General features: G+C 43.6%; 1 protein-coding gene across 3 annotated transcripts in view; it reads right to left on the reverse strand.

Annotated features, from left to right (window-relative positions):
• Positions 1–25730, reverse strand: part of LOC110530931 — a 60023-nt gene extending 34293 nt beyond the window's left edge. For all 3 annotated transcript variants that reach the window (XM_021614227.2, XM_036985607.1, XM_036985606.1), the window contains exons 1-32: positions 25576–25730; positions 25251–25301; positions 24726–24892; positions 24392–24462; positions 23727–23892; positions 23227–23364; positions 22596–22773; positions 22050–22192; positions 17165–17268; positions 16328–16493; positions 15840–16013; positions 15424–15576; positions 14560–14704; positions 11802–11960; positions 9825–9943; positions 9385–9645; positions 8997–9152; positions 8115–8299; positions 7708–7890; positions 7394–7485; positions 6934–7103; positions 6367–6520; positions 5962–6041; positions 5574–5754; positions 5312–5467; positions 5073–5206; positions 4624–4782; positions 4025–4205; positions 3705–3916; positions 3314–3502; positions 2644–2786; positions 2332–2491 (exon numbers count right to left, since the gene is read on the reverse strand). In XM_021614227.2, coding sequence (XP_021469902.2) covers positions 2332–2491; positions 2644–2786; positions 3314–3502; positions 3705–3916; positions 4025–4205; positions 4624–4782; positions 5073–5206; positions 5312–5467; positions 5574–5754; positions 5962–6041; positions 6367–6520; positions 6934–7103; positions 7394–7485; positions 7708–7890; positions 8115–8299; positions 8997–9152; positions 9385–9645; positions 9825–9943; positions 11802–11960; positions 14560–14704; positions 15424–15576; positions 15840–16013; positions 16328–16493; positions 17165–17268; positions 22050–22192; positions 22596–22773; positions 23227–23364; positions 23727–23892; positions 24392–24462; positions 24726–24892; positions 25251–25301; positions 25576–25639 — 4794 coding nt within the window. In that variant the 5' untranslated portion in view covers positions 25640–25730. The remainder of the gene's footprint in view (positions 1–2331; positions 2492–2643; positions 2787–3313; positions 3503–3704; positions 3917–4024; positions 4206–4623; positions 4783–5072; positions 5207–5311; positions 5468–5573; positions 5755–5961; positions 6042–6366; positions 6521–6933; positions 7104–7393; positions 7486–7707; positions 7891–8114; positions 8300–8996; positions 9153–9384; positions 9646–9824; positions 9944–11801; positions 11961–14559; positions 14705–15423; positions 15577–15839; positions 16014–16327; positions 16494–17164; positions 17269–22049; positions 22193–22595; positions 22774–23226; positions 23365–23726; positions 23893–24391; positions 24463–24725; positions 24893–25250; positions 25302–25575) is intronic.
• Positions 25731–27182: the final 1452 nt, after the last annotated feature.

Below are 27182 nucleotides of genomic sequence, written 5' to 3' on the forward strand. Positions count from 1 at the left end.
TCTACAGTCAGTCAGTCAATTATTTGCACATTTGATAAAGATGAGCAAGAAAGTTTGTATAAAATAAATAATACAAATACTGAGCGCCTGTCACGCCTGCTCCCGCTCTCCCTCTCTGGCACTGGAGGGCACCGGGCTGCCCTTCATTACGCGCACCTGTCACCATCATTACGCGCAGCAGCGCTCTTTGGACTCACATGGACTCCTTCCCTTTGTCGATTGTCCTGTCTATAACTGTCTGCTCCCCCTTCTGTTCCCTGTATCTGCATTAATGTCATTATGTGTTGATGGCCAGACGCTATCCTGTCCTGTTCCATGTCCGTTGATAATTATATGTTCACTCCCTGTACCTGCTTCTCGTCTCTACCAGCGTCGATCCTTACAGCTACATTGTATTCCCCCCAAAAGAGGGGAAATTCTATTATTTTATGCTAATACAATTGCTCAGAGAAATATATTTTATTTAACAAGTAATAGAACAAAATTCTCAAAAAGATAGGGGTCAAGATTATTGGCACACCTGTTTCAATATTTTGCATCCACTGGTCCTGGGGCCCTTGCTAAGGTCAACGGCATTATGAACTTTACCCAGTACCAGGACATTTAAGTTGCCTCTGTCAGGAGGCTGAAACTAAGCCAGCCGTAAGTTAACTGACCACATGATCAACATTTCAGCAAGTCTCCGGACATGACCCTCCATTGAAAACGACAGCCAGTGTCTTCTTTTTGGTTGCCTCGTGGAACAGAATGCTCAAATGTGCCTGTGGTCGACCAATTACTTTGCCGGCTGTGCTTACTATTCTGGTCAGTTTGCTTTTGCTCCTCACACTCAGATTACCAGACTGTCATATTGAGGATGAGGATGCTCCCCACCAAGCTGCTGTACACCCTCTCCAGAACATCCTGGTTGACCCCAAACCCTTTTAATTTCCTGATTAAGAACAGACTTTGCCTTGCTTTTTAAAATATACACTCTGCATTCTCTGTAAAACTCAGCCTGTTATCATTTTATGTCCCTAGGTATTTAAAACACTCAACCACCTCTACTGGTTGGTCGTTCAGAGAGAGCGGTTGCGGACAGTTGTTGCCATTGATGATCAGCGCCTTTGTCTTTTCCACGATGATGGGGAGGAAACTTGACCGGGCACCATTCTGGAACGTTGTTGGTCTGTTTAGTCCCCATCTGACGTAGCATCTTTTAAAAAGATTCCTACCAGAGCCATGTCATCCGCGTACTTAAAAAGGCTTACATTGTTTCCTCTGCTCTTCATCTCGTTAGTGTAGATAGAGAACAACAACGGTGAAAGGACACACCCCTGGGACACACCCCTGTGTTCAGGGTCAGTTCATCAGTTCATTCTGCTCATCTTTATCATGAGTGCCAATCATTTTGGACCTGACCGTGTTTATTACTTTGAAGGCTAGAAAGTGAACAAAATGATTTAATATATTGTATAAATCAATAGAAACAAAGAAGGCTATTATTATTATTTTTTACTAGTATAATGTCTGTCCCTCAGTTTTATGTCATCGGTGTCAACGCCTTGAAAATCACTTATTGCAGTGATATACAAGTACCTCGAGCATTCCCTCCAGTGGAAAACTGTTATCGGGGGAGGGGTATATGTTCAATAAAATGATTAGCTAATCACACCCTTTTAGTATGTCTTCAAATTGAGGATTCCATTGATCATTTGGTGTCTAAATCCAAAGTGTCACTTTCGTGTTGCTCAATTTAAATGAAGGGAAATAACAATGTGAGCAAAATGATTAATCATGTCACTTTAGTAAATCATTTTCAAAAAGGTTAATGACCTTATGTAACTGATGTGAAATGGCTAGCTAGTTAGCGGTGGTGCGCGCTAATAGTGTTTCAATCGGTGACGTCACTCGTGGCTTTTGTGGCGTGATGGGTAATGATGCTTCTGTGGGTGTCAGTTGATGTGTGCAGAGGGTCCCTGGTTCAAGCCCAGGTTGAGGCGAGGAGAGGGACGGAAGCTATACTGTTACACTTACATTTGACCATCTGTGGCCTCCACTTAAGAAAATCCTCAATAACCTAACATTTCTCATGGGTGTTACCATAATTTGTGTTACTACTCCTACTGGTGACACAATGTTATCATAAAGGTCCAAATTATTTAAAGTCATTAATATTAATATTGGTTGATTTAGAATGGGAAGGTGTACCTAAATACATTTAAATAACTACAAATTCAGGAACGACCATATTATTATATTGACATTAGTAGGACCTGATCCTAGATCAGCACTCCTACTCTGAGACCTTTGTGAATATGGGCCCAGAAACACAAGTGGTCCTGGACTCACAAAAGGACTGGGTTGCTGGTATCCCAGGGTGAGAGTATGAATGATGTCTCTGTTGCTATAGAGATGGGCTTTGGATTCCAGGATGTAAAGGCCCTTGTGGAGGTCGACGGTGAAAGTCTCCTGGAGAAGGAAGCTCTGTAGAAAGTTCTGGAACGGCTGTCTGTTAACGGGATGGGAGGGGGAATTATAACTTTATTTTTTTGTCAGGATTTACAATGCAATTTAACCATCATTCTTCATCCTCATCACCATTCTTATCATCAAGTTATATTCAATCACACTCATAAAGAGCACCAGTAAGTGGATACATACCGAAGGAGTAGCAACGCTCTCTTCTGATAAATCTGTTTGTCCTTCCTGAGCTCCTCCACTCCACCCTCTAACTCCAACTCCATAGAGGGGCTTTTGGGCTCTGATAAGGTCATCTTCATCATCACCATCCTCTTCCTTAAATTCTGCAATGAGTCATATGCTATGTTAGACATGCAAAAAAAACAACTGTAGCTTAAAAAAAGATTGCCAAAAAAGATGAGTGGTTGATGACTGTCAATTCTTCTTGTAGGACGCTAGCTAACTCAATCCCTGTGATACGGGGTTCCTTTTAGGACACCCTGAGCCTCAAGCCTCACCCCTCATTCAGTGGAGGCTGGTGGGAGGAGCTATAGGAGGACGTCCTCATTGTAATGTCTGGAATGAAATAAAGGGGGCGGGGTCAAATGTGGTTTCCATATGTTTGATGTGTTTGATACCATTCCATTCCAGCCACTACAATGAGCCCGTCCTCCTATAGCTCCGCCCACCAGCCTCCTCTGCCCTCCTGAATCGTCAACCATAAATCAACAAATCATTGCCAAAAAAATATGAATGGTTGATAACTGCCAAAAACAAATTAGCATGACACTATCGAGTTTTACTCACTTACTGTACGCACGGTGCACATTTTAGGACATGCTAATCCTCACACTTCATCCTCTCCGCCTACCTTGTCCAGGGTAGTGAGTCCTGCGGTGAGGCTGAGGTTGTGTTTGCCATAGCTGGAGGCCAGCTGCAGGGTCCTGCCCTGCTTGCTGTTCTCCAGGGAGAGGTCTCCCCTCAGGGCAGGGCTCCACACAGAGCTGATGGTGCAGGAGGCCTTCAGACCCTGTTTAGCCACCATAACCCAGCCAACTGCCTGGAACACAACAGAACCGGCACAAAATCGCTCTTAGGGTATGGGTTCTACATGGAACCTTTTCCCACAAGAACTGGTGAATACAGGTATGCCCCAAACTTGATGACTGTGTCTAGAGATGTAGCCAGTCCAGTAAGGTATCCCTTGCTTTGATATAAATGCCATTGTTGAAAATGTCAAAGACTAGCAGGAAGCTTCATACTTTGAGGTATGTGACAGCGGGTGCGTAGAGGTGTAGACGGGCCTCTCTGTCCTTGCTTCTGTCTCTGTAATAGCCCTCCAGCACGAGGCTACGGACAGTCAGCCATTTGCGGGCAGTGAGTTCAGAGGTCAACTGGTAGGTGTGGCGCTGGGGCTGACTCAGCTTGTGCGTGGTGTACATGTAGAGCCAGGGAGTGTCCATGTTGAACATACCTGGAGACAGCACACTCACAGTTACACGTGCGGACGGCCACGCATAGAGACACACACACACACGACATTGCATACGACAGCAAATAATGCCCTTCGATCTTTCATTACCTTCCCAATTTCTGAACATGGCTTTGGAGGTGTCTTTCCAGTGTAGTCCAGCCACCAGAGGCATCTGGTCGTTGTAGTTCACTTTGAGGTGGGTGCTGCTCTCGGCCCCCCTATGCCTCAGGTGAGAGTGCATGAGCTGGGTCTTGTAGTTCAGCCGCTTGTCAGGGACCTGCAGACTGAACTGGAGGAAAGGTTGGGTGGCATATTGTATAGTGGTGAATTACATTTTTGTTTGTTATTGCCCAAGGACAAGGACAAGCAGCTCATAATCTCAAAGTACAAACACACCAAAAACATGAGGCATTTATCACTCGACTACTCTAGATGGCAGAAACTCTCAATTGTCATTAATTGCGTTAAATTGTCCCCTGATGATTAATATTGGAGGTAGAGAAAAAGAGATGATAGATACGATAGATAAAGATAGCACAGCTTCTATTATCACTATTTATATCTCCAGGGCGCAAACAATGCAGTATGTTACTTGCTGTATTCATTATGGTAAACCTGAAGATATCATATCACAAGATCCTATACCACGGTCATAGAACTAGACGTACTAGATAGTAGATCAATAGAGATAAACCTGTGGTGTGTACCTCCAGGGCATAGCTGGTAAGGTTGTGTCTGGACTGGTTCCTGAAGGACTGGCTGAGGAGGAGGCGGTGCTTGTTGTTGATCTCGTCCCAGTGTTTCCCATAGCTCACATCCACACTGGACTTGGTGTGGCTGGGACTCTCCTCGTGTCTCAGCTGTACCTGGAAGAATAGAGGGATAGGATGAGTGGTGAGAGGAAAGGATTATATTCTAGTCTATTCTATTCCTATCCTTTGACAACTTGAGTAACTAGTGAGTAGATGGTGCATGGCTCCAATAGCTCGGTCAGAGCATAATGTTTGCAACACCATTAACAACAGATAGTGAATGAAAGCGCCTAAACATTTGAGTCCTGCCCAACCAGGTACTGTAAGCCTATGAGGTAACAATTCGAACAAACCTAAAACACGGTATGATATTAAACATGTCCTTGTGGTTATCCAATGGTTACCTTGTGGTTGATGTGGGCTGTGGTAGAGCAGTAGAACTCGTGTTCAGCCCTCATGCGGTACGTCTGGTTGGGCTCCCTCTCACTCCTCAGGCTCTGGGACGTGTGGCACTCCTGACGCAAGTGTCGGGAATCCTCTGTGGAAGGTCAAAGTTCAGCAAACCCCAAAGTGACAGATAGTGGCTTCAGAGCGGAGCTCCACCGTGTGCCTTAGAGAGGCTGCATGGCAAAGTATCACTCACCTCGCAGGCCGTATTTGAGCCTCAGTGCAGAGCTCCACAGTGGGCCCTTCTGCTCCATCAGCCCTAGAATCCTGCTGCCCAGGACTCCAGGCAGAAGGAGCTCCGCCTCCACTGAGTACTGTCTCCGCCCATCATCCAGTCTCCTCTCCAAAACCACTGTGGATAGCCAACCAATAATGATGGCTTTACTATGACTTTACAGTTACAGGCTTATGAAACACTCAATAGACAGTATTGGATCAAGTATTCAATAGTCTATAACCTGAGAAGGAGGCAGCTTCTCTGAACACATTCTTCAGAGTGGCAGACAGGGTGGTCTTTCTGCCCAGTCCACGAGTGACATTAGCAGAGAGGATCATGGGAAGGCTTTCCGCACCCACTTTGGCCTCTAGATGATAACGCAGCCTTTGCTCTGAGAGGAAGGTCTGGGAGTCAATCAGTCCCTGTGGAAACCAAATGTACCATGTGATATAAACATTGATAGTGACAACCGCATTGTTTACTTTGTTACCTGCATTGTTGGGTTTAGAGCTTGCAAGGCATTTCACTGCACTCGTGCCCATGACATTAAAACTTGAAACTTGAAAAAATGTTAATGGTTGATTCAGGATGCGCCACAAGACAACAAAATCTCCCAACCTCCTCCTCACCATGATGTAATACTGATGAACGTTGTCTATCAGAAGCTCAAGTTGACCGGTCCATATGTTCCTCACTTGGTCAAGTTGCCCTGACAAAACAACACCATTGGTGTCAAGTTTTGCAATTGCAAGTCAAGTCAGTTTAAGATCATTGTATCTAGTTCAGAACTGGGTTCAAATAGAAATGGAAATGTTTTGCATACTTTAATCGTTTGCTTGAGCCTGCCAGATGGGTATAATTTGCACTTTTGCGACCATTCTACGAGTTTGATTGTGCCAAACAAGCAAAGCTGAAGTACTTGAAATATTTCAAATACTACTTAAACCCAGGTCTGAACTAGTTCCCTACGGTTGACCCTGGAAGAGGATGAAATAGCAATATTCTGTTTAAATACGCTGAATCTAGTTCTCTACCCTGGATGGTGAGGGTCTTAAGTGGGTGTGTCATCTTGAGGAGCAGCCTGTGGGGGCTGAGGGCCAAGTCCAGAGACATGTCCCTGGGGATGGAGGACTGGGGGGTGGCCAGGAGGAGGTGGAGTGAGGCCTCTCTGGGGAGCCAGGAGCCACTCTGAAACATAGAGGAACAACATGATCATTCATCACTTATATTAATTGCCTTTCCATTACAGATGCTATAATTTGTGGTAATAATGTGTTGGAATAATGTGTTGGAATAATATGGTGTAATAATGTGGTGTAATAATGTATAGTAATTGCAGACCTGGGTTCAAATAATATTTTGCATTTGAGTGGGCCAGATAGGCTGGGTTTCTACTTTTGGGACTACTCCATTTGTTCCCTTGTGGCAGGCAAGCTCAATAAAGCACATATTGAAATCTCAAATACTATTTGAACACAGGTCTGTGTAATTTTCATAGCACCCGTGCCAAAGGTTAACAAAGTGTTATTAGATAGCCTCTTTTAACAGAGCAGGACAATTAGCAGGACGTTTAGCAGGTTAATAGGTTGGATTGACAGTACCTGCGTCAACAGAGAGTATGCTGCCTCTAGTAGGTACTGATGAAGGCCTCTGTCTAGCTTCAGTAGCCTGAGGGAGAGGTGCACAGGGCCGGGAGGGAGGAAGGTAAGCCCCGTAGAGGATAAAGGGTAGGAGACATTGGAGCACAGCTGCCACCCCACCATCTTAGACCCTGGGAGAGAATTACAAAATGGCTGCTCATCCTCTTACTTCAATATACAAAATACTCGACATCTTTAAGATAGAATCTAGGCAAGCATTGGCGATAAATACTGGTCTCAGATCAACTAATATCGTTTAGTTATTTCATCCGAAAGGAACTTACTTTACATCCACATACGGCATGACACTAGAATCTTTGCACAAATAGTCTAATTACACACAATTATTTCCAGTAAGGACTTGGACATTTCCAGACTTGACCTTAGATACCGCCCTTGAGCTTTGCTGGGATGAACTCACAGGTCTTTGGCGTGCAGGTGGTCCTCTCCACACGACTCTTGGAGCCTCTCATCTCCTCTCGGTGGTCTCCGTTTACATGGTACATTCTGGAGCTGTGGCACGCAGGGAGACATTGAAAATCAATCAAGTCATTGAATTGGAATTTCAATTGGCTAAATGGAATGTGCTTTTGGCCCCAACCTAGTTACCTAACCAACGAATACAACTAGAAAAGGTACATTTACTGAAGATAATGTGTGTGCTTGTCTAAAAATGAAAATGTAAAATAACAGCAGTGTTCTTTCAGCAAGAACACTAGTCACAGCTCCTCTCACCTGAGAGAGACTATATCCATGAGGTCTTCAGGTGTGTTGAGGGCCACTCTCAGGCCGTGGCCCTCCTGGAGATGCACACTCCCATCCAGACTGCTGGAGGTCCTGAGCTCTGTGGCCCACTCCACCCCAGCCCGACCCAGGCCCCCATCCACCCCCATCCGGGCTGACAGGCCCACATAGGCACTGTGGGAAGAGAAAAATACCATTATATGGGAAAGAAACTGAGGGACATTCCCACAGTGTGCAAAAAGTACAGAGATGTTCACAAAAATGACATTATTATTTCAAATACTTAGCATGCCACTAAGTGGTGACCGCTGTTTGGCTGAAACACAGTCATTGGTGAAACACGAACCAGGGATAAGAAAATGAAGAGGCCGTCAGATCCAAAATGGATACCGACTTACTTGGCCTTGATGTGACCTGCCAGTGAGAAGTGGGACCAGTCTCTGTAGTTGGCACTGCCCTTGAGGTGCAGGGAGAGGAGGGAGGTCATGTTGATGCCCAGTCTAATGGGTAAGCCTGACAGAGAGGGCAGGACCAACTCCTCTGTCATCAACACTGCCCTGTGGTGGAGCTGCACCTCCTGACCCTGATTGAGGGGGGGGGGGAGAGAGAGAGAGAGAGAGAGAGAGAGAGAGAGAGAGAGAGAGAGAGAGAGAGAGAGAGAGAGAGAGAGAGAGAGAGAGAGAGAGAGAGAGAGAGAGAGAGAGAGAGAGAGAGAGAGAGAGAGAGAGAGAGAGAGAGAGAGAGAGAGAGAGAGAGAGAGAGAGAGAGAGAGAGAGAGAGAGAGAGAGAGAGAGAGAGAGAGAGAGAGAGAGAGAGAGAGAGAGAGAGAGAGAGAGAGAGAGAGAGAGAGAGAGAGAGAGAGAGAGAGAGAGAGAGAGAGAGAGAGAGAGAGAGAGAGAGAGAGAGAGAGAGAGAGAGAGAGAGAGAGAGAGAGAGAGAGAGAGAGAGAGAGAGAGAGAGAGAGAGAGAGAGAGAGAGAGAGAGAGAGAGAGAGAGAGAGAGAGAGAGAGAGAGAGAGAGAGAGAGAGAGAGAGAGAGAGAGAGAGAGAGAGAGAGAGAGACCCACATTAGCCCATCCATTCTTTCTCGATACAACATTATACCAAGAAGAGGAAAACATGAAGCTAATGTGTATGAGATTTGCTTAAAGGTAACAGACTAGAAAGACATTACAAAGGATTTCATCAAACTACATTCCTCTGAGATTATCATATGGAGTCATATCCTGTATGAGTCCCACAGCACCACTATCGCAGAGGTCAGAGGTCACAATCACATACCTTCAGCAGTCTGACGGCAAGCCCAGCCATACTGAGTGACAGCTCCTTTATCTGAGAGTAGAGGTCAGCACAGGTCACCACGCTCAACTCATTCCCAAACACTTTGACACCAAGCCAACAACGTGGTCTGGCCTCCTCCAGTTTCCCTCCTGAGAACTACAATAAAAACATCAATCATCATCCATGGTCATTGAAAAGCTATTTACATCTACAATCGGAGGGAAGTGACCCATTATTTAGGCTACACTATGAAACCATCAGATGTTGGTCATCTCCTAACGTAATTCTCTAACTTACACGTGCAAAAATAGAATTGGCACATAGGCTAGCTAGGCTTAGACAGGCTAATGAATGTAGCAATGGTTAAACATTGCTGTGAAAGTCTCACCATAGTCCTGGCCTGGCTGAGGTAACCGTAGTTACTAGGTGAACAACCAGAGCTGTCTCTTTCCCCAGCTTTTCTCCTTCTCCGCTCCTTTATCTGTCCTTTATTTCCTTCCCCTGCTTTTCTTCGTCTTCTCTCCTTCCTCGGAGACTTCCTTCCATCCTCCTCTTCCTCCCGAGTTGTAGGCTCCTCATCAGGAGAAGTTGATTTGTGGCCAAAAATGTGTTTCAGAAGAGGTTCAATGTTTTCCACACGAAGATCGACCTGTGGAGGAGAGCAGGCAATTGGATTTCCCGTTTGATTCACATACAGCGCCTGGTCCTCAGATGTGCTCTCTCGGTAACTCAACGCTTCCGAGCATTGAGGAAAAGCAGAGGATTCCCTCAAAAACGAATTCAGTTGCTCACAGAATGTAAACGATGAGATGTGATCGAGCTACTCACCTCAAGCAGATTGAAAGCTCTTCCGTGGATGTAGACGGTCAGGTTAGCCATGGCATAGCGCGGCACAAAGGACTTGGAAGAGAAAACCAAGACTCCCTCCATGTTTGCAACTCCAAATCCTGAGACACACACAAAAAAAAAAATAATAATTACTGTATTCTTTTGCTCTTCAAAGGACAACCAAGTGCAAAATGTAATCACTTCTGAAACAACTATCACTGCAAGTAACTGAAGAGGGTTATCCTAAAAAGACAAAGCTACCCTTTCACGGGTAACTTGCTGTACATTATAACATATGTGTGAACCATATTAGCACCTTCATCCAATGTTGCTGATGTTACCACACAGGTACAGTGCCTTCAGAAAGTATTCATACCCCTTGACCTAATTCACATTTTGTTGTGTTACAGCCTGAATTCAAAATGGATTAAAAAAAAAGATATATATATAAATATTCTCACCCATCTACACACAATGCCCCATAATCACAAAGTGAAATCATGTTTTTAGACATTTTTGCACATTGATTGAAAATGAAATAGAGAAATATCTCTATTTTATCTCTATACATGTTAGAATCACCTTTGGCAGTGATTACAGCTGTGAGTCTTTCTGGGTACATTTCTAACAGCTTTGCACACCTGGATTATACAATATTTTCACAATATTCTTTAAAACATTCTTCAAACTCTGTAAAATTGATTGTTGATCATTGCTAGACAACCATTTTCAAGTCTTGCCATAGATTTTCAAGCTGATTTATGTCAAAACTGTAACTAGGCCACTAAGGAACATTCAATGTCGTCTTGATAAGCAACCTCAGTGTATATTTGGCCTTGTGTCTTAGGTTATTGTCTTTCTGAAAGGTGAATTTGTCTCCCAGTGTCTGTTGGAAAGCAGACTGAACCAGGTTTTCCACTAGGATTTTGCCTGTGCTTAGCTCTATTCCATTTATTTTTATCCTAAATAACTCCCTAGTCCTTGCCAATGACAAGCATACCCATAACATGATACAGCCACCACTATGTTGAAAATATGAAGATTGGTACTCAGTGAAGTATTGTGTTGTACTTGCCCCAAACGTAACGCTTTGGATCCAGGACATAAAGTTAATTTGTTCGCCATGTTTTTTGCAGTTTTACTTTAGTGCCTTGTTGCAAACAGGATGCATGTTTTGGAATATTCTTATTCTGTACAGGCTTCCTTCTTGTCACTCTGCCATTTAGTTTGGTATTGTGGAGTAACTACAATGTTGTTGATCCATCCTCCATGTTCTCCTATCATAGCCATTAAACTCTGTAACTGTATTTAAAGTCACCATTGACCTCATGGTGAAATCCCTGAGCGGTTTCCTTCCTCTCCGACCACTGAGTTAGGAAGGACGCCTATATCTTTTGTAGTGACTGGGTGTATTGATACACCATCCATACCCAAGTGTAGTTAATAACTTCACCATGCTCAACTGGATATTCAATGCCTGTTTTTTTATACCCATCTACCAATAGGTGCCCTTCTTTGTGAGGCATTGGAAAACCTCCCTGGTCTTTGTGGTTGAATCTGTGTTTGAAATCCGCTGCTCAACTGAGGCACCTTACAGATAATTGCATGTGTGGATAACAGAGATGAGTCATTCATCATGTTAAATACTATTATTGCACACAGAGTGAGTCCATGCAACTTATTATGTGACTTGTTAAGCAAAATTGTACTCCTGGATGTATTTAGGCTTGCCAAGGCAAAGAGGTTGAATACTTATTGACTCAAGACATTTCAGCTTTACATTTTTTATTCATTTGTAAATATTTCTAAAAACAAAATTCCCCTTTGACATTATGGAATATTGTTTGTTGGCCAGTGACACAAAATCTCAATTTAACACATTTTAAATTCAGGCCGTAACACAACAAAATGTGGAGAAAGTCAAGGGTGTGAATACTTTCTGAAGGCACTGTATAAGAGGAACTTAATGTAAATTACCTGAGTCTGCAGTGTAGTCTGAATAAGAGGAGTATTTCCAGGGTTCAGCCTCAAAGTCTTTGGTAATGATGTCATCAGGCAGTGCCTCCATCAGGGCCTGCTTCATGGGGTCCTCAGTTCTCAGGACCTGGGTCAGGTGACTCCACACAAAAGAGCCCACTGAGAATGAAATTCAGAGCAATCATCAATATATCAATCAGCATAACATCTTACTTGTTGGATGTGTAGGTTGAGTCATTTGGAATCTCTCAGAGTAGTGAACCTGTATGACTGATCCCAATTTGCTCCCTATCTCTGCTCTTTGGCCCTAAACCATCAATGTTTGTGGTTCTGAAGGGTCTGGATAGGTATAAGCGGTGTAGAGGTGGAGCTTTTAACATATTGCTTCCACCTTACAGATCTGCAAAAACTGAAGGGCCTAGACTACACTTTTAGAAAAAAATGTGCTATCCAGTACTTAATTTGAGCAGCATCCTGCCAGAACGGGATCTGGCACCTCTCAGTTTTGTACTGTTTAGTTCAGGAACCCATTTTCCAGGATCCGGTACCTCTTGTGGCATGAACAATTATCTTCACTTTTTGCAATGTAACAATTTGAATAAAAGCAATCAGAGTTCATTCAAGTTGACTCCTCTCCTGGCTGCTCCCTAAATAATGTCATGTGAAAATGTGCCTGATATTATAAGAATTGATTCGTGTTGGGCCCGCCCAGGGTTTATGGTTTGGTCAACATTGTAGCCCATATAGACCGACGAGTGGCCATTACTGTGGAGAGAGAGCGAAGCGCGCCTGTATCTCTCACAGAGCTAGAACGTGGTTCACTTTCTATGATCTCTCTCTCTCTCTCCTTCTCCCTCCCTCTCCCTCTCTCTCCCTCTCCCTCTCTCTGCTCTGACAGACATGAGCGGCGGTGGATGAATGGCACAACACTGGGCCTCGGGATCTCACCCCGGTATCTCTATGCGTTCAAATTGCCATCAGTAAAAGGCAATTGTGTTCATTGTCCGTGGCTTATGCCTGCTTATGCCTGCCATAGGGTACTCTGTTGACAATGTTGACATCAGCTAACCGCTCACCCACACAACGCCATACACGACGCCATACACGACGCCATACATACTACACTGTCTGCCATCTGCCCGGTACAGCTGAATCCGGAATTCTGTGAAGAGCACACTTCTCCAGCGGGAGCCCTTGTGCTGGAGACAACAAGAGCCATATCAAAAGAAGATCTAAAAAAAAATGTTTGATGAAAAATGTTATTTGGCCTTAGTGCTATTAGCCTAAAAATATGTTTTTGTCATGTTAATTAGATTTACGCAGGGGCACTGACATCGACCTTAGGGTTAATCAGCTTTTTGATGTGCCACTCCTGTCAGGTGGATAGATGATCTTGGTAAAGAAGAAAGGTTTTTGTGCATATGGTGTAATTATTAGTCCAACAGTTTCTATTAGTCCAATTATTCGTCCAACGAGAGTTTCTATCGGACAAATTCAGGTATGTTTAACCCTGTTTCCTTCAGTTTGCTTCTGTTAAAGAAAGGTTTTTCAACAGAATTTGCTGAATGAATACACCCCTGATCACACGCAAACACCGTTTACTTTCATAGCAGCCACATACAAACAGCATGATCACTTTGAGCACTGTATAATTCCTTCTCGCATCTACGTGCTCTCCTCCTCTCACTTTTTCCCTTCGCTTGTGGACTTCAGTGCACAACACATTAGCTATCTGTGACCAGGCAAAAAAAAACTTTCCAAGCCAAACCTTCCTATCATAACACACAGCCTACATTGTTGTCACCAAATTATCTAACGTCAGTCCACATAGCTACTAGAACGAACGCATTAGTAAACCCGCTAGCTACAGTAATGCAAGTGCATGATTGTAGCAGTTACACTGGCGGGCCCCAGTGGCAATAAATTAATAAAGCCAAAAGCTTGCCTTGACTTGGAAGAGTTCCTGTGTTGGATAGCCAGAGACAACTAGGTAACATAGCATTCACTTATACTGCAGTTTCAAAACTTCAATCTGTTTTGTAATGGATATATATATATACTTTCACTTCCATTACAACATATATATATATATATATATATATATATATATATATATATATATATATATATAGCTATCTCTCTCTCTCTCGCTTCACCTTCATTTTTGAAGAAATGAATTCAGAACTGTTCAACTATTGTCTTTCTCTCTCTTTGAGTCAACTACGCAACAGATTTGATGCACTGCAGGGCTAGCTGTAGCTTGTGCTTTCAGTACTAGATTCATTGTCTGATCCTTTGATTGGGTGGACAACATGTCAGTTCATGCTGCAAGAGCCGTGATACCAGAGGACCTCGCATGAAATGAATTGCATGAAATGCGTTTATAAAAGGCAACCGTTTTCCCGGAACATAGGCTACAAAAAAAATGTCCTCATGTGTGCAACTTCTGCAAGCGCCTCTATGCTTCTCCTCTATGCTAGTATGCAAACGCAATGATAATCCATGCAATGCTTTATTATAAAGGGGATTTCTTTTTCATGTTTTCCAGGACCACGGAGTCTCCTAAGTCACTCTCCTCTCTGGCTCACGTATTTGTTCCGGCACCTTGCAATTTACAAATTAAGCACTGATGCAATCTAGGACCTAAAATAGAATCGTATGAGGATTCTACATGGAACCCTAAAGGGTTCTACGTGGAACCAAAAAGTCCCTATGGGGGAGCGCCGAAGAACCCTTTTGGAACCCTTTTTTTCCAAACCTTGGCTGGAGGTCTCATGGCTCAGAGTCGTCTTCACTGCTCGAAGCACTTCGGGGTCGGGGCAGTGCATTATCTGCTGGTATGCAGCGATCCTGACCTCCACCTCCTCCTGGTGGTCACGGTAGAGCCGCAGCACAGACCCCCTCTGGAGAAGCAAAGAGCTGTCAGTCACAGACCCCTCGCCCCAAGGTCACCACAATATCCCCACAACGTCAGCGTGAATCCACGTGGAGAGATCCTTCTGATTACAGAATGAACCACAGGAGGCTGCTGAGGGGAGGACGGCTCAAAGTAATGTCCGGAACGGCGCGAATGGAATGGCACCAAACACACAGAAAATATGTATTTGATACCATTCCACTTACTTCCCTCCACTCATTACCACGGGCCCATCCTCCCAAATGAAGGTGCCACCAACCTCCTGTGGTATGAACAGTATACCGACTGACTTGTTTTAGTACAACAGGATATTTCACACAATTCAAGTCAAATGTATTCAAGTCAAATGTATTCAAGTCAAATGTATTCAAATCAAATGTATTCAAGTCAAATGTATTCAAGTCAAATGTATTCAAGTCAAATCATGTTTGAACTGTAACGTCCTCTTGGACAGTAACGTATTGTCTTGTATCGTATCCCTTCCATGGGACCTCTGCTACTTGAAATGATTAAATCAATCAAGGCTTTATTCCGTGAGACACGGTTTCTCAGCTTATTCCAATTAAACACAAACCAGGCTCCAGAAGAAAACAAAATCCTATTTCTAAACCTTGAACTGAGGGAAAACAGTTATTTGTTTTAAAGTTCAGTTCAATCCCAGAGGTTATCCCTAGAAACGTGACCATTATCTGCCATCCTACTCACGTCAGCATTGCAGGGGATGCGTCTGAAAGCTTGTAGGGCAGTGAGTCTCAGCTCCAGAGGGGTGGAATGGCTCTGTATACAGAGGTTTAGCTGAGGGATGAGAGCTGAAGCAGCCAAGCCCGCATTTCCCACTGCTTTCAATGCGTAGAGCAGCTGTAAGAGGAATCAACACTTTACATCATCATCATCATCATCATCACCCTGCTTGTTGCTGCTATCTTTATCATCATCAGCAGCAGCAGCAGCCATTGAGATGCTCAGCTTCAGGAGTCAGGTCAAGTATGAACCACACAATACACACTGTAATATCACATTTTAAATACAGCACAATCACCAGACGGTGATAAAAACTCCAATACCAGCACGCCATCATAATCTGTGTATATGGAGTCGGATCTAATTCTGTGTCTAGGTACCTCTGTTTTGTCTCCTCCACAGCCCTCTCCCAGGGTGTCTTTCAGTGCCTGTATGAAGCTCTGGACCTGGGGGATGAGACTGCAGGGAGACTGGCTCCTCCGACATAGCAGGTGGACCAGGGAAGAACCAGTCAACAGGGCCTTGGTCCACACCTCAGGTGTCTTCAGCAACGCCTGAGAGAAAAGGAGGGGAAAAACAACGGCCTTATATTATGGACCCATTGTATTTGTATGTTTATCTCTGATTATGTGTTTAATGGGTGACGCCAAAGCATGCGTGGTTGGATGTGACCTCAACAGTGTCGCAGAGTAAAGGTGTCAGTTGAGTTTCCTGCGACGATTTTGAATTATATGTAGACCTATATTGAACATTCTCAGCCATATAAATCATTTGAGATGGCGAATAAAATAGGTACAGCATCTATACCTCTGTTTTTGTTCAACCCAAAGTCAATATCCCCACAGAACGACCCTTCAGACCTACGTACGTTGACGGAGCCGACGATGTGTGGTGAGGGGTGAGGGATGAGGGCGATGGTGGTGAGAAAAGAGTGGGCCCGCTCCTGCTCTATCTCCTCGTCCCGGATGAGGTCTGTTAAGAGGGCGATGCATTCCTCTGACCCACACGCTGGTAGGCCGTCCAAGAGAGGCTGCCTGCAACGACAGCACAGTCACCAGAGTAATCAACTGCCGGGAATGGACAGCACCGATTCAGTCACATATTCCCACTTCAGGACGACTCTTATAAAAGCAATGTGTCAAAGCATTCTAAATAATTATTCATCAAAAGCGTCATTTCATTGATATACACGATATGTCCAGTGTCTTTGGGTGAGTCATAACGGAAGCGCTTCGTGGCTAATCAACAATAAAACTAATCTCAGCTACAGCGAAGAATATGGCAGAGAGGACACCGTTTTGATTTTGCCTGTAGTATCAATCAACCTGGGAATGACTAGCAAGTTGTTTCAGGGAGGAGCTATAGATACAAAGATGGCTGCTGTCCCACAGACAGACTCCTCTCTGTCCATACCCTGCCCCAGAGCTGTGTATTTTTCTCATTAGGGAAACCATAAACAAGCGTTCCTCTACCTCTTTTACATTTAAATTCTGGTACAAGGCTTGACAAGAATCAGCCCAGTCAGTATATTTTAGGGCCGTGTTCAGTAGGGAGGAAACGTTTTGAAACAGAATGAAAACGGGAGGTACTGTCCATGAAGAACACATATGTACATTTTACACGGCAAAGCATTTTTTTATAGTGTGCCCTACATAACACAACCCAGGATACATTTAGGAGAGAACAGTGGCTGAAGGGAACTGACCAGTCGTTACGGCACTTGAAGGAGGCGTCGTGCCACAGTGTTCTGAGCTGAGGCAGGGACAGGGCTCTCAGTTGAAAGGCCAAGTGCAGGAACAGCTCCGACAGCTACATACAGGGAAGACAATATGAAATATGAAATGTTTTTCCTGAATAATAATGTTTTTCCTGAACTTAAAGAATTGTCTGGAGCATTATTGACATAAATGTAGCATCCTAATCCTAATACATGTCAAAAATCCCTCCTTCCTTTAAATTTCTTTGTGCTAAATCTCGTGAAAATACAACTTTTTGAAACTGAAAGACCATACAACAGGGAACTTCCAATTAACATGCCTACATTTGGAAAGCTGCAGCCAGAGTTATGATTTCATAAGAGCGGGACAGCGACAGACCCAAAACAGAACCAGACTCATTGATCTTATCAATCATCTGACAGCCAAAAAGTCATCATAATTTCAAAGAGAGAGAGAGGGGCTGACAGGATGCCAGGTTGGCCCCTTTTTAAATGCCCCCCCCCTATCTAAACAGGTAGTCACGACGATTGCCAGATTGGGTTTGACTGAGCTCCTGTGTAAGAGCTGAGGAAAAAGAGGGAAAGGTCCCAGGGAGAGCCAAACCACAGCACACAAACACAAACAAGCCAAATTTGGTTTGGCAGCGAACACACTACTGAAGGAAAGACCTCTGACCTTGGGAAGGGATTTTTCACCTTTATGCAAGTAAATATGACCTTGGAGTACTTAATTATATGTATTACATTTGGTTTATTACATCGCTACAGTGTTGGCATTGCCATAATTTTATGATAAATGTAACCCAAAATGTTAAAGTAAAGAGAGTATTTAATCAATGAAACCAAGTGTATCCTTCTATCTTTGGGACCAGCTGTCATTCTTGCCTCACCACATATGGCGTAAGCATTAGTGACTTTGTGGTAAATAAATACAGATGTTTGTATGAAACGTTGTATGAAACCATCGCTCATAGGTTCCTTACAGGGGAACGTATATATCTTTACTCAATGAAGACAAATAATGGTATAATAATGATTTATGATGTTGTTTAGTTCTAAATGTTTTTCCTCATAATCCTGGACTATCATACCATCATCTTATTACGTTTGAAATCGCAACAAATAATCTGCACAAAACCCCAACCAAGACTTATCAAATGCCTCAAAATTAATTCTCGGACAACTAAAAGACTCCTAGATGCCCTGACAGACTACCTCCACCTGCCCAAGGACTTCAGAGTACAAAAATCAGTTAACCACCTAACCGAGGATCTAAATGTAACATTGTGTAAAAATAAATGAGTTCACTGGTATACAGAAAATATCCGTAAATTGGAAAGTAAAATGGCGCTCCACCAAACTGGAAGTCTTCCCGACTAGCTTGGAAAGACAGTACCGTGCAAAATCAAAGAGCCCTCACGGCTGCTTGGTCAGCCTACTTTCCCAACCTGATTGAGGAGAATAAAACAATCCCCCCCAAATGTATACTGTTGCAAAGCTAACTATAAAAGCAGCATTCCACAAGTAAGGATGGCCTTCACTTCAGCAGTGATGAATTCACAAACTTCTTCAACGAAAAGATCATGGTCATTAGAAAGCAAATGAAGGACTACTCTTTGAATCTGCGTATTTCTCCAAAACTCACTTGTCCTGAGTCTGCACCGAACTGTGAGAACCTAGGATCAATGGAGACACTCAAGTTTTGTAATCCTGTATCTCTTGACACATTCACGAAAATAGTCATGGCATCTAAATCTTCCAGCTGTCTACTGGATCCTATTCCAACTAAACTACTGAAATTGCTACTTCCTGTGCTTGCCCCTCCTATGTTGAACACAATAAATGGCTCCCTATCCTCCGAATGTGTGCCAAACTCACTAAAAGTGGCAGTAAGAAAGCCTCTCCTGAAAAAAAAAACTATCACCTAAATCGAATCTCCCTTTCCTCCATTTTTTGGTGTTGAAAAAGCACAGCAACTCACTGTCTTCCTGAAGACAGATAATGTATACGAAACACTCTGGTCTGGTTTTAGACCCCATCATAGTACTGAGACTGCACTCGTGAAGGTAGTAAATGACCTTTTAATGGCGTCAGACCAAGGATCTACATCTGTCCTCGTGCTCCTAGACCTTAGTGCCGCTTTTGACACCACCTATCACCACATTCTTTTGGAGAGATTAGAAACCCTAATTGGTCTACTCTACATGGAAAAGTTCTTGCCTGGTTTAGATCTTATCTGTCGGAAAGATATCAGTTCGTCGGAAAGATATAATTTTGTCTCTGTGGATGGTTTGTCCTCTGACAAATCAATTGTACGTTTCGGGGTTCCGTTTTAGGACCACTATTGTTTTCACTACTTATTCTATCTCTTGGTGATGTCATTCGGGAAAACAATGTCAACTTTCACTGCTATGCGGACAACACACAGCTGTACATTTTGATGAAACATGGCGAAGCCCCAAATTTGTCTACCCTTGGAAGCCTGTGTTTCAGACATAAGGAAGTGGATGGCGGAAAATGTTTTACTTTTAAACTCTGACAAAACAGAGATGCTAGTTCTAGATCCCTAGAGATCTGCTGTTTGATCTGACAATTAATCTGATAGTTGTACAGTCGTCTCAAATAAAACTGTGAAGGACCTCAGCGGTACTCTGGACTCTGATCTCTCTTTTGACGAACATATCAAGAATATTTCAATGTCAGCATTTTTCTATCTTCGTAACATTGCGAAAAATCCTAAACTTTTTGTCCAAAAGTAAAGCTAATCCATGCTTTTGTCACTTCTAGATTAGACTACAGCAATGCTCTATTCTCAGGCTACCCGGATAAAGCACTAAATTAACTTCAATTAAGTGCTAGAATCTTGACTAGAACCATTTCAATCATATTACTCCAATGCTAGCCTCTCTACACTGGCTTCCTGTAAAGGCTAGGGCTGATTTCAAGGTTTTACTGCTCACCTACAACGCCTTAGATGGACTTGCTCCTATGGTACATGCTGTAAATACACGTACGCTACGTTCACAAGACGCAGGCCTCCTTATTGTCTCTACAATTTCTAAGCAAACAAGCTGGAGGCAGGGCTTTCTCCTATAGAGCTCAATTTTTATGGAATGGTCTGCATATCCATGTGAGAGACGCAAACTTGGTCTCGACCTTTAAGTCTTTACTGAAGATTCATCATTTCAGTAGGTCCTATGATTGAGTGTAGTCTGGCCCGGGGGTGTGAAGGTGAACGGCAAGGCACCGGAGTGACGAACTGCCCTTGGTGTCTCTGCCTGGCCGGCTCCCCTCTCTGCACTGGGATTCTCTGCCACTGAGACCCTGTTTCACTAGTGCTTTTCCATGCCGTCCCTAGGAGGGATTGAGTCACTGACGTGATCTTCCTGTCTGGTTTTGCGCCGCGTCGGACTCGTGCGGTGGAGGAGATCTTCGTGGGCTAATCTCAGCCTTGTCTCAGCGTAGTAAGTTGGTGGTCTGTTGATATCCCTTTAGTGGTGTGGGGGCTGTGCTTTGGCAAAGTGGGTGGGATTATATCCTGCCTGGTTGGCCCTGTCCAGGTGTATCGTCGAACAGGGCCACAGTGTCCCCCGACCCCCCCTGTCTCAGCCTCCAGTGTCTATGCTCCAATAGTCTATGAGCCTGGGCCCAGGGTCAGTCTGTCCTATCTGGTGAAATTCTCCTGTCTTATATGGTGTCCTGTGTGAACTTAAGTATGCTCCCTCTAATTCTCCCATCTCTCTCTCTCTCTCTCTCGCTCCCCTCCCGGAGGACCTGAGCCCTAGGACTATGCCTCAGGACTCCTGGCTTTCTCCGTCCCCAGTCCACTTGGTCGTGCTGCTGATTCAGTTTCTGCTGTTTTGCCTGTGGCTATGGAACCCCGACCTGTTCACCAGATGTGCTACCTTGTATTGCTGCTGCTCTAGTTTCAACTGTTCTGCCTGCAGCTATGGAACCCCGACCCTCTCTCTCCCTCTCCCTCTCTCTCTACCGCACCTGGTGTCTCAGCCTCTGAACGCTTGCTAAGCCAACTGACATTTATTCCTGACTGACATTCCTGACATTTATTCCAACTAGTCGATCTTCAAGGAAAAAACGTTTTGAACGGTCATCCAACTCGGAATTCCAAGTCGGAAACTCTTCCGACTTTTTGACCTGAAGATCACTGACGTGGCGATTTGACCTCGCCGGCCATCAGATGCAGGTACCATCAGCCCAGCAAAATATCAAAGCAAACGATTTCAATTCATGCTCCACAGTGCCTCACAAGTGCTGAACCAACTGATCTATTTTGTTATCAAAGCTCGAGTTTTGAAATATAATATGGTCTGATTAACAATATTGGCAGGCCAATCATATAGCCAATATGCTGTGATATGTATTACGACTACAGCCCAAACCTCATTCCTACAAAACTGTTTCTGTGAGGTTAACGGTAAAAAAAAAAAAATCTGAGCAGATCTTAGCGTGCTTTTTGACTGCGAAAGTGATCTTGACTTAGACAAGGTTGGTGACCACTGCTCTACAACCACTGTGATTATTGTTTGACCCTACTGGTCATCTATGACTGTTTGAACATCTTGAAGAACAATCTGACCGTAATGGCCATGTACTCTTATAATCTCCAACCGGCACAGCCAGAAGAGGACTGGCCACCCCTCAGAGCCTGGTTCCTCTCTAGGTTTCTTCCTGAGTTCCTGCCTTTTCTAGGATGTTTTTCCTAGCCTAGGGTTTCTGTATAAGCACTTTGTGACATCTGCTGATTTAAAAAGGGCTTTATAAATAAATCTGATTGATTGACTATAATGCATTGTAAGACTAGTCATAAGCGTGAATTACTCCCTTATGATGTCTTGGAAAATTGGGGTCCTACCTGTTGCTGGTCAGAGGTAAGACCACACAGCTTCCTCACGGTGTCCGTGGCCTCTTGGGGGGAGGACGTCCTGCCTCGGACTTGGCCTTCAGCCCCCTCCTCCACAAACTGGAGGTCACTCAGGACACCTGGACCCAGCGTATCTGAGGGAGGGACAATATCATTGAAATTAATATCATATTAGTGAGAGTGGGGCCTAAGTGGCCAAGTTAAATTCATTTGAATAAAAGTTAGACCTTTCAGTCTCTCAATTTGAATGGCTGAGATAATTACATTCTCAAAGAATGATTGAGAATGTTTTTAAGGTTTGCAACAGCCATAGTGGTACTAGCAGTAGTAGTCGTAGTAGTGTGATGAAAGTAACATCAATATGATTGCTTCCTAGCTAATAGAAGTGTTGTTTATTTTGGTAGCATTAGCTTGTACACAGACACACACTACAACACCTTGATGTCAGACGGGTACACAGTGACACAGTCATTCAGGTATACTACAGTATAGCCTATACTCAGCCAGTCCTGAGGAGGGAATCAGAAGCATACACACCCACTCCTGAGGGTGTGCCTTTCTGGGCTCTGAGCAGCGTAAGGGTAGAGACGGTCTGGGTCTTTACCACTCCTGTTGACCCTGACAATGGTACCATGGAGATGATCTCTGTGCAGTTGACCTCCTCCATCACTGTAGTCCCATGCCGCTGGGTACATTGGAGTTTGGAGTCCACTGTCTGAAGTGGACATAAGAGATAGGAACACCCCTTGGTAAAAGTGGAAGTGTTAACTGGATTGAGGTTACACAAGATACTGGTGGAAGGTACGGCATTTTGCTTATTTGACACAAATGGTTCAGCCTGAGTCCCATATCTGTTTGTGCTGTCTTTGTCACGCCATGACAGCAATGGAGTTGGCAAGACAGCACAAAACGATCTGGGACTCAGGCTACCAATTTTTAGATCCATCTGAAACCTACTGACAATCTAACAGATCCTTTACGAACCAAACTTTCACTAGAAGGTTTCCAAGTCACAGAAATGGGCATCAGTCCCTAGCACTTCTGGATTTCATTATGCACTGCATGTCCCAATATCAATGCAAGAGAAAGACATCAGTGATTGGTTGTGACTATGGTAACCATTGACTGTTCCATGTTGAGGGGGGGAGAGGATGGTAGAAGATCTCACCGTGTCCTCTCTCAGAGGGGTGGAATTGGGCCAGAAGTAAGCCAGTCGGTCCTGTTGACACTGCCTGAGGTTCCTCGTCTTCACCAGTAGAGGCCCTCTCCTCTCATACTTACTCGTGCAGGTCCCGTACAGATCCGTCTGAAGAATTGACACGGGAAGGAAAAAAGACAGAGGATTGTCCAATGTACAATATGATATGAAGACCTGGTGTCCAAACTTGGTTCTGGAGAGCTACAGGATGTGCAGGCTTTTGTTCCAGCCCAGCTGTGACACACTTGATCCAAATAATTAATGAATCATGGTATTCAATGCAGATCATAATTACTTAGTTAACTGGGTTAGTGCTGGGCTGGAACAAAAACCTGCACCCACAGTAGCCGTGCAGAACAGACTTTGGACACCACTGCAATATGTCGTCCTCCTACTGCAAATGCATGGCCTATCATGCATGACCTATCCTGCTATTACTCATATTGGGAGACGGATCATTCCCCCCTCACCTCCTTCACTACTTCCTGCTTCTCGGCGGTGCGGGAGGTCTGGAGCATGCTCAGTAGAGCTCTCTTGATGTTCAGAGTCCACAGCTGCTCCCCCTCCTGTGGACAGAGGGCCGTGACCTTTCCCCCCTGGAGGGAGAACTTGAGGCGACTCCTCTCCAGCGACTCCCTGGGATAGTAACCAAAACACCAGATGAGACCCCCAGGACCCCAAGACCCCCAGGACCCCTAGACACATGAATGGTGTTGTCGGAGCAGAGTATCACATTCTCAGGAATAACCATCTGGAATGATCTGGGACTAGTGTGCTTGTATCATTTCTGCACTATTGTGCTATCAAATCATGCATTGTTGTGGATCATTTGTGCTTTTGTAACTCAAATCCTGCATTATCAATCATGATTTGATAGCAGAAACACTTAAGAAATGATCGATGTGCACATTGTAATATGCCAACTTTTTTGTAATATGCCAACTTTAATTTGGTCTAAGATGCAAAAGGTACGAAGAATAAGCAAAACACATGAAATTTGGGGGGAACCCGCACATGAGCAAGGGAAAGAAAGATCACACACATGTAAAAAAAAAAAAAAATACACACAAAACACACATAAAACACACACAAAACGCACAATGAAAGCAATATTGATGCTGTCATTTTAGATTACCTCAAACTCTTTAGGCGTTGCACAGAATGTTCCTTCTGGGGAGAAAGACGTTTTATCTGTGGATTCCTGATCTACAGGGAGCATAGAAAAGAACATCACTAAAAAGTCACATATCATATTAATTTCCCATTTTTAAAAATTATATTAAACGCTGGAAATGGGGAGGAACCAGGGGGAACAGGAGTTCCTAAAGTAATTTTTTTTTTTTACATGTAAACATTTTAAAATAGCATTTTAAGGTGAATTCAAAGGATTTTACATTGGTGGATTTGCAGAGTGACTTTTTTCAACAACAACAAAAATCATATTGGCGTAACTTTTCTGCATATCTGACCTGCATCATGAGGTGACACTTGGAAATCACGTCAATGTCCACCACACAGTCGAGAGCCAGTCCATTTCTGCCCGAGGTAGAGCCTTGTAGAGTCGTGGTTATCGTCGAGCTGTACCTGTACGTGTATCTCACCCCTCTCTGGTACGACTTGTCAGGGGATGAGGAAGCTGTAACCAGCAAATCACATACCTATTTTGAATAATCATTATCTGGTAACACTTTAAAATAACTTTCATGTATAAGCCATTATAAATTATTTATATTATAAAGGTTTACATATTATATTACATTAATTATTTATTAATAAGACTTTTGATCTATTGTCCAATCATGGAAAACAGATACTGAATCTCAACAGAGGTAGCTCTAAAATTCAATTCACAAAATGTAATATGTTTCTGTGAACGCATAAATAAACCACGGTAATATTTATCAAGGGGAAAACATTGTGACTATATCAGAAAATATACATTTACCTCAGCTTGGAATAAGATAGGGAATTATCACTCAATTATTTGCTCTCACCAATGCATTCTGGGCGGCAGAGTTGTTGATCCATCTGAAGGCAATTACCTACTGCAGAAACACATCAAAATCGCAACATCTACACACAAAACCCTTCAAACAAGCCTGAAAACTCACTGACAATCTCCAACATAACTTTTAATTCACTCCATACCAATGTCTAACTTCTAATGAATTCGCTCATGTTCTCCGCTTTCAAAAAGGACCATCAGTTACTGTCCATTATTCACCTGAAAAGCACGGTCAGTTATCCCTGTCTGAAACGAGAACCAACTATGTGAATAAGTCAAATCACAAATCCAGTCACAAACCATAGAGAGCTTACTGTGTAGTGAAATGAGAGCTGTGAAGATAAGAGAGAATAGTAATCCAAGCTGGGGCACGGCCATAGCAGTCTCAAGTCACTGCAGCAGCCCAGGCTTCCAAGACTCCACATGTAAGTAGTTGGGCTGAAGAACAGTCACTGTTCTTACACAGCCAGTGAATGCCTATGCTTGTGCCTGTCCCTGCTGCCACAGTGACCCGCACTGCTCAAAACATCCAATCAGGAAATACCTTCCAGCCTGGAGCTACAAACACACCACTGAGCCAATCACTTGACATAACATTGGGCCCCCACTCAATGCAAAGCCTCTCTATGGTATATAAACCCCCATATGGCGAAAGAAGGGTTCCAGACAGAAAAGCACAACACACTTTGGGATTTAAACGTTTTATATCTGTCACACAATAATTACTCACTAAAAGCAAATCTGACCTCAATAATAGTGGATATCATGCTGTAATAGACTTATAATAGGGCATATAGGCAATAAGATTAATCGGATAGACCTTTATGTACAGCCCCCCCCCCCCCCCCCCATCCTAATGAACCCCACAATAAACATGGGCAACCCTTGCTTACTTACAATGTAATGCATGGGTTATGAGGACAAAAGTGCATTGCTGTAAGACTTGGGTCACAGAGAAAAAGTCTACTGTATTCATTTCTCACCAGAGAATCAACGATGTTATGGCAACTTGGTTGTCAAAGTGTTGCAAATACGATACAGTAGACTTCTTCTCTGTGACCCAAGTCTTACAGCAATGCACTTTTGTCCTCATAACCCACGCATTACATTGTAAGTAAGCAAGGGTTGCCCATGTTTATTATGGGGTTCATTAGGATGGGGGGGCTGTACATAAAGGTCTATCCGATTAATCTTATTGCCTATATGCCCTATTATAAGTCTATTACAGCATGATATCCACTATTATTGAGGTCAGATTTGCTTTTAGTGAGTAATTATTGTGTGACAGATGGCTTCACAAACAGACAGCCAGAGAACATGGGCTGTGACTGTGTTATGTGAAGCTACAGTATATATGGAGGGTGTCATTGGCTGAAGTAGAGGGACATCTAGTGTCCTTGTCTTGCCTCATCTCTTAGGTAATAGACCTCAAATAGAATAGGGACATTCTCAGATGAATTGAAAGAGGAACCAAAAACATTGATTATTTTTGACAGCGTATAAATGATGATCTACGATGGATGGAATTAAGAAAAAAAAGCATCATACATTTTCATGGTTGTTGAAATATCATATATATATTTTTTTCATGTACTCTATGTACACTGAACAAAAATATAGACACAACATGTAACAATTTCAATGATTTTACTGAGTTGCAGTTCATAGAAGCAAAACAGTCCATTTAAATAAATTAATTAGGCCCTAATGTATGGATTTCACATGACTGGGCAATGGGGCGCAGCCATGGGTGGGCCTGGAAGGGGACAGGCCCACCCATTGGGGAGCCAGCCACAGCCAATCAGATGACATTTTTCCACACAAAAGGGCTTTATTACAGACAGAAATACTCCTCAGCACCCCTCAAACAGAGACAAAGTGGAGTCGCAATTCAACGGCTCAGACATGAGATGTATGTGGC

The sequence above is a fragment of the Oncorhynchus mykiss genome, chromosome 8, assembly GCF_013265735.2.
Source record: "Oncorhynchus mykiss isolate Arlee chromosome 8, USDA_OmykA_1.1, whole genome shotgun sequence".
Lineage (NCBI taxonomy): Eukaryota > Metazoa > Chordata > Actinopteri > Salmoniformes > Salmonidae > Oncorhynchus > Oncorhynchus mykiss.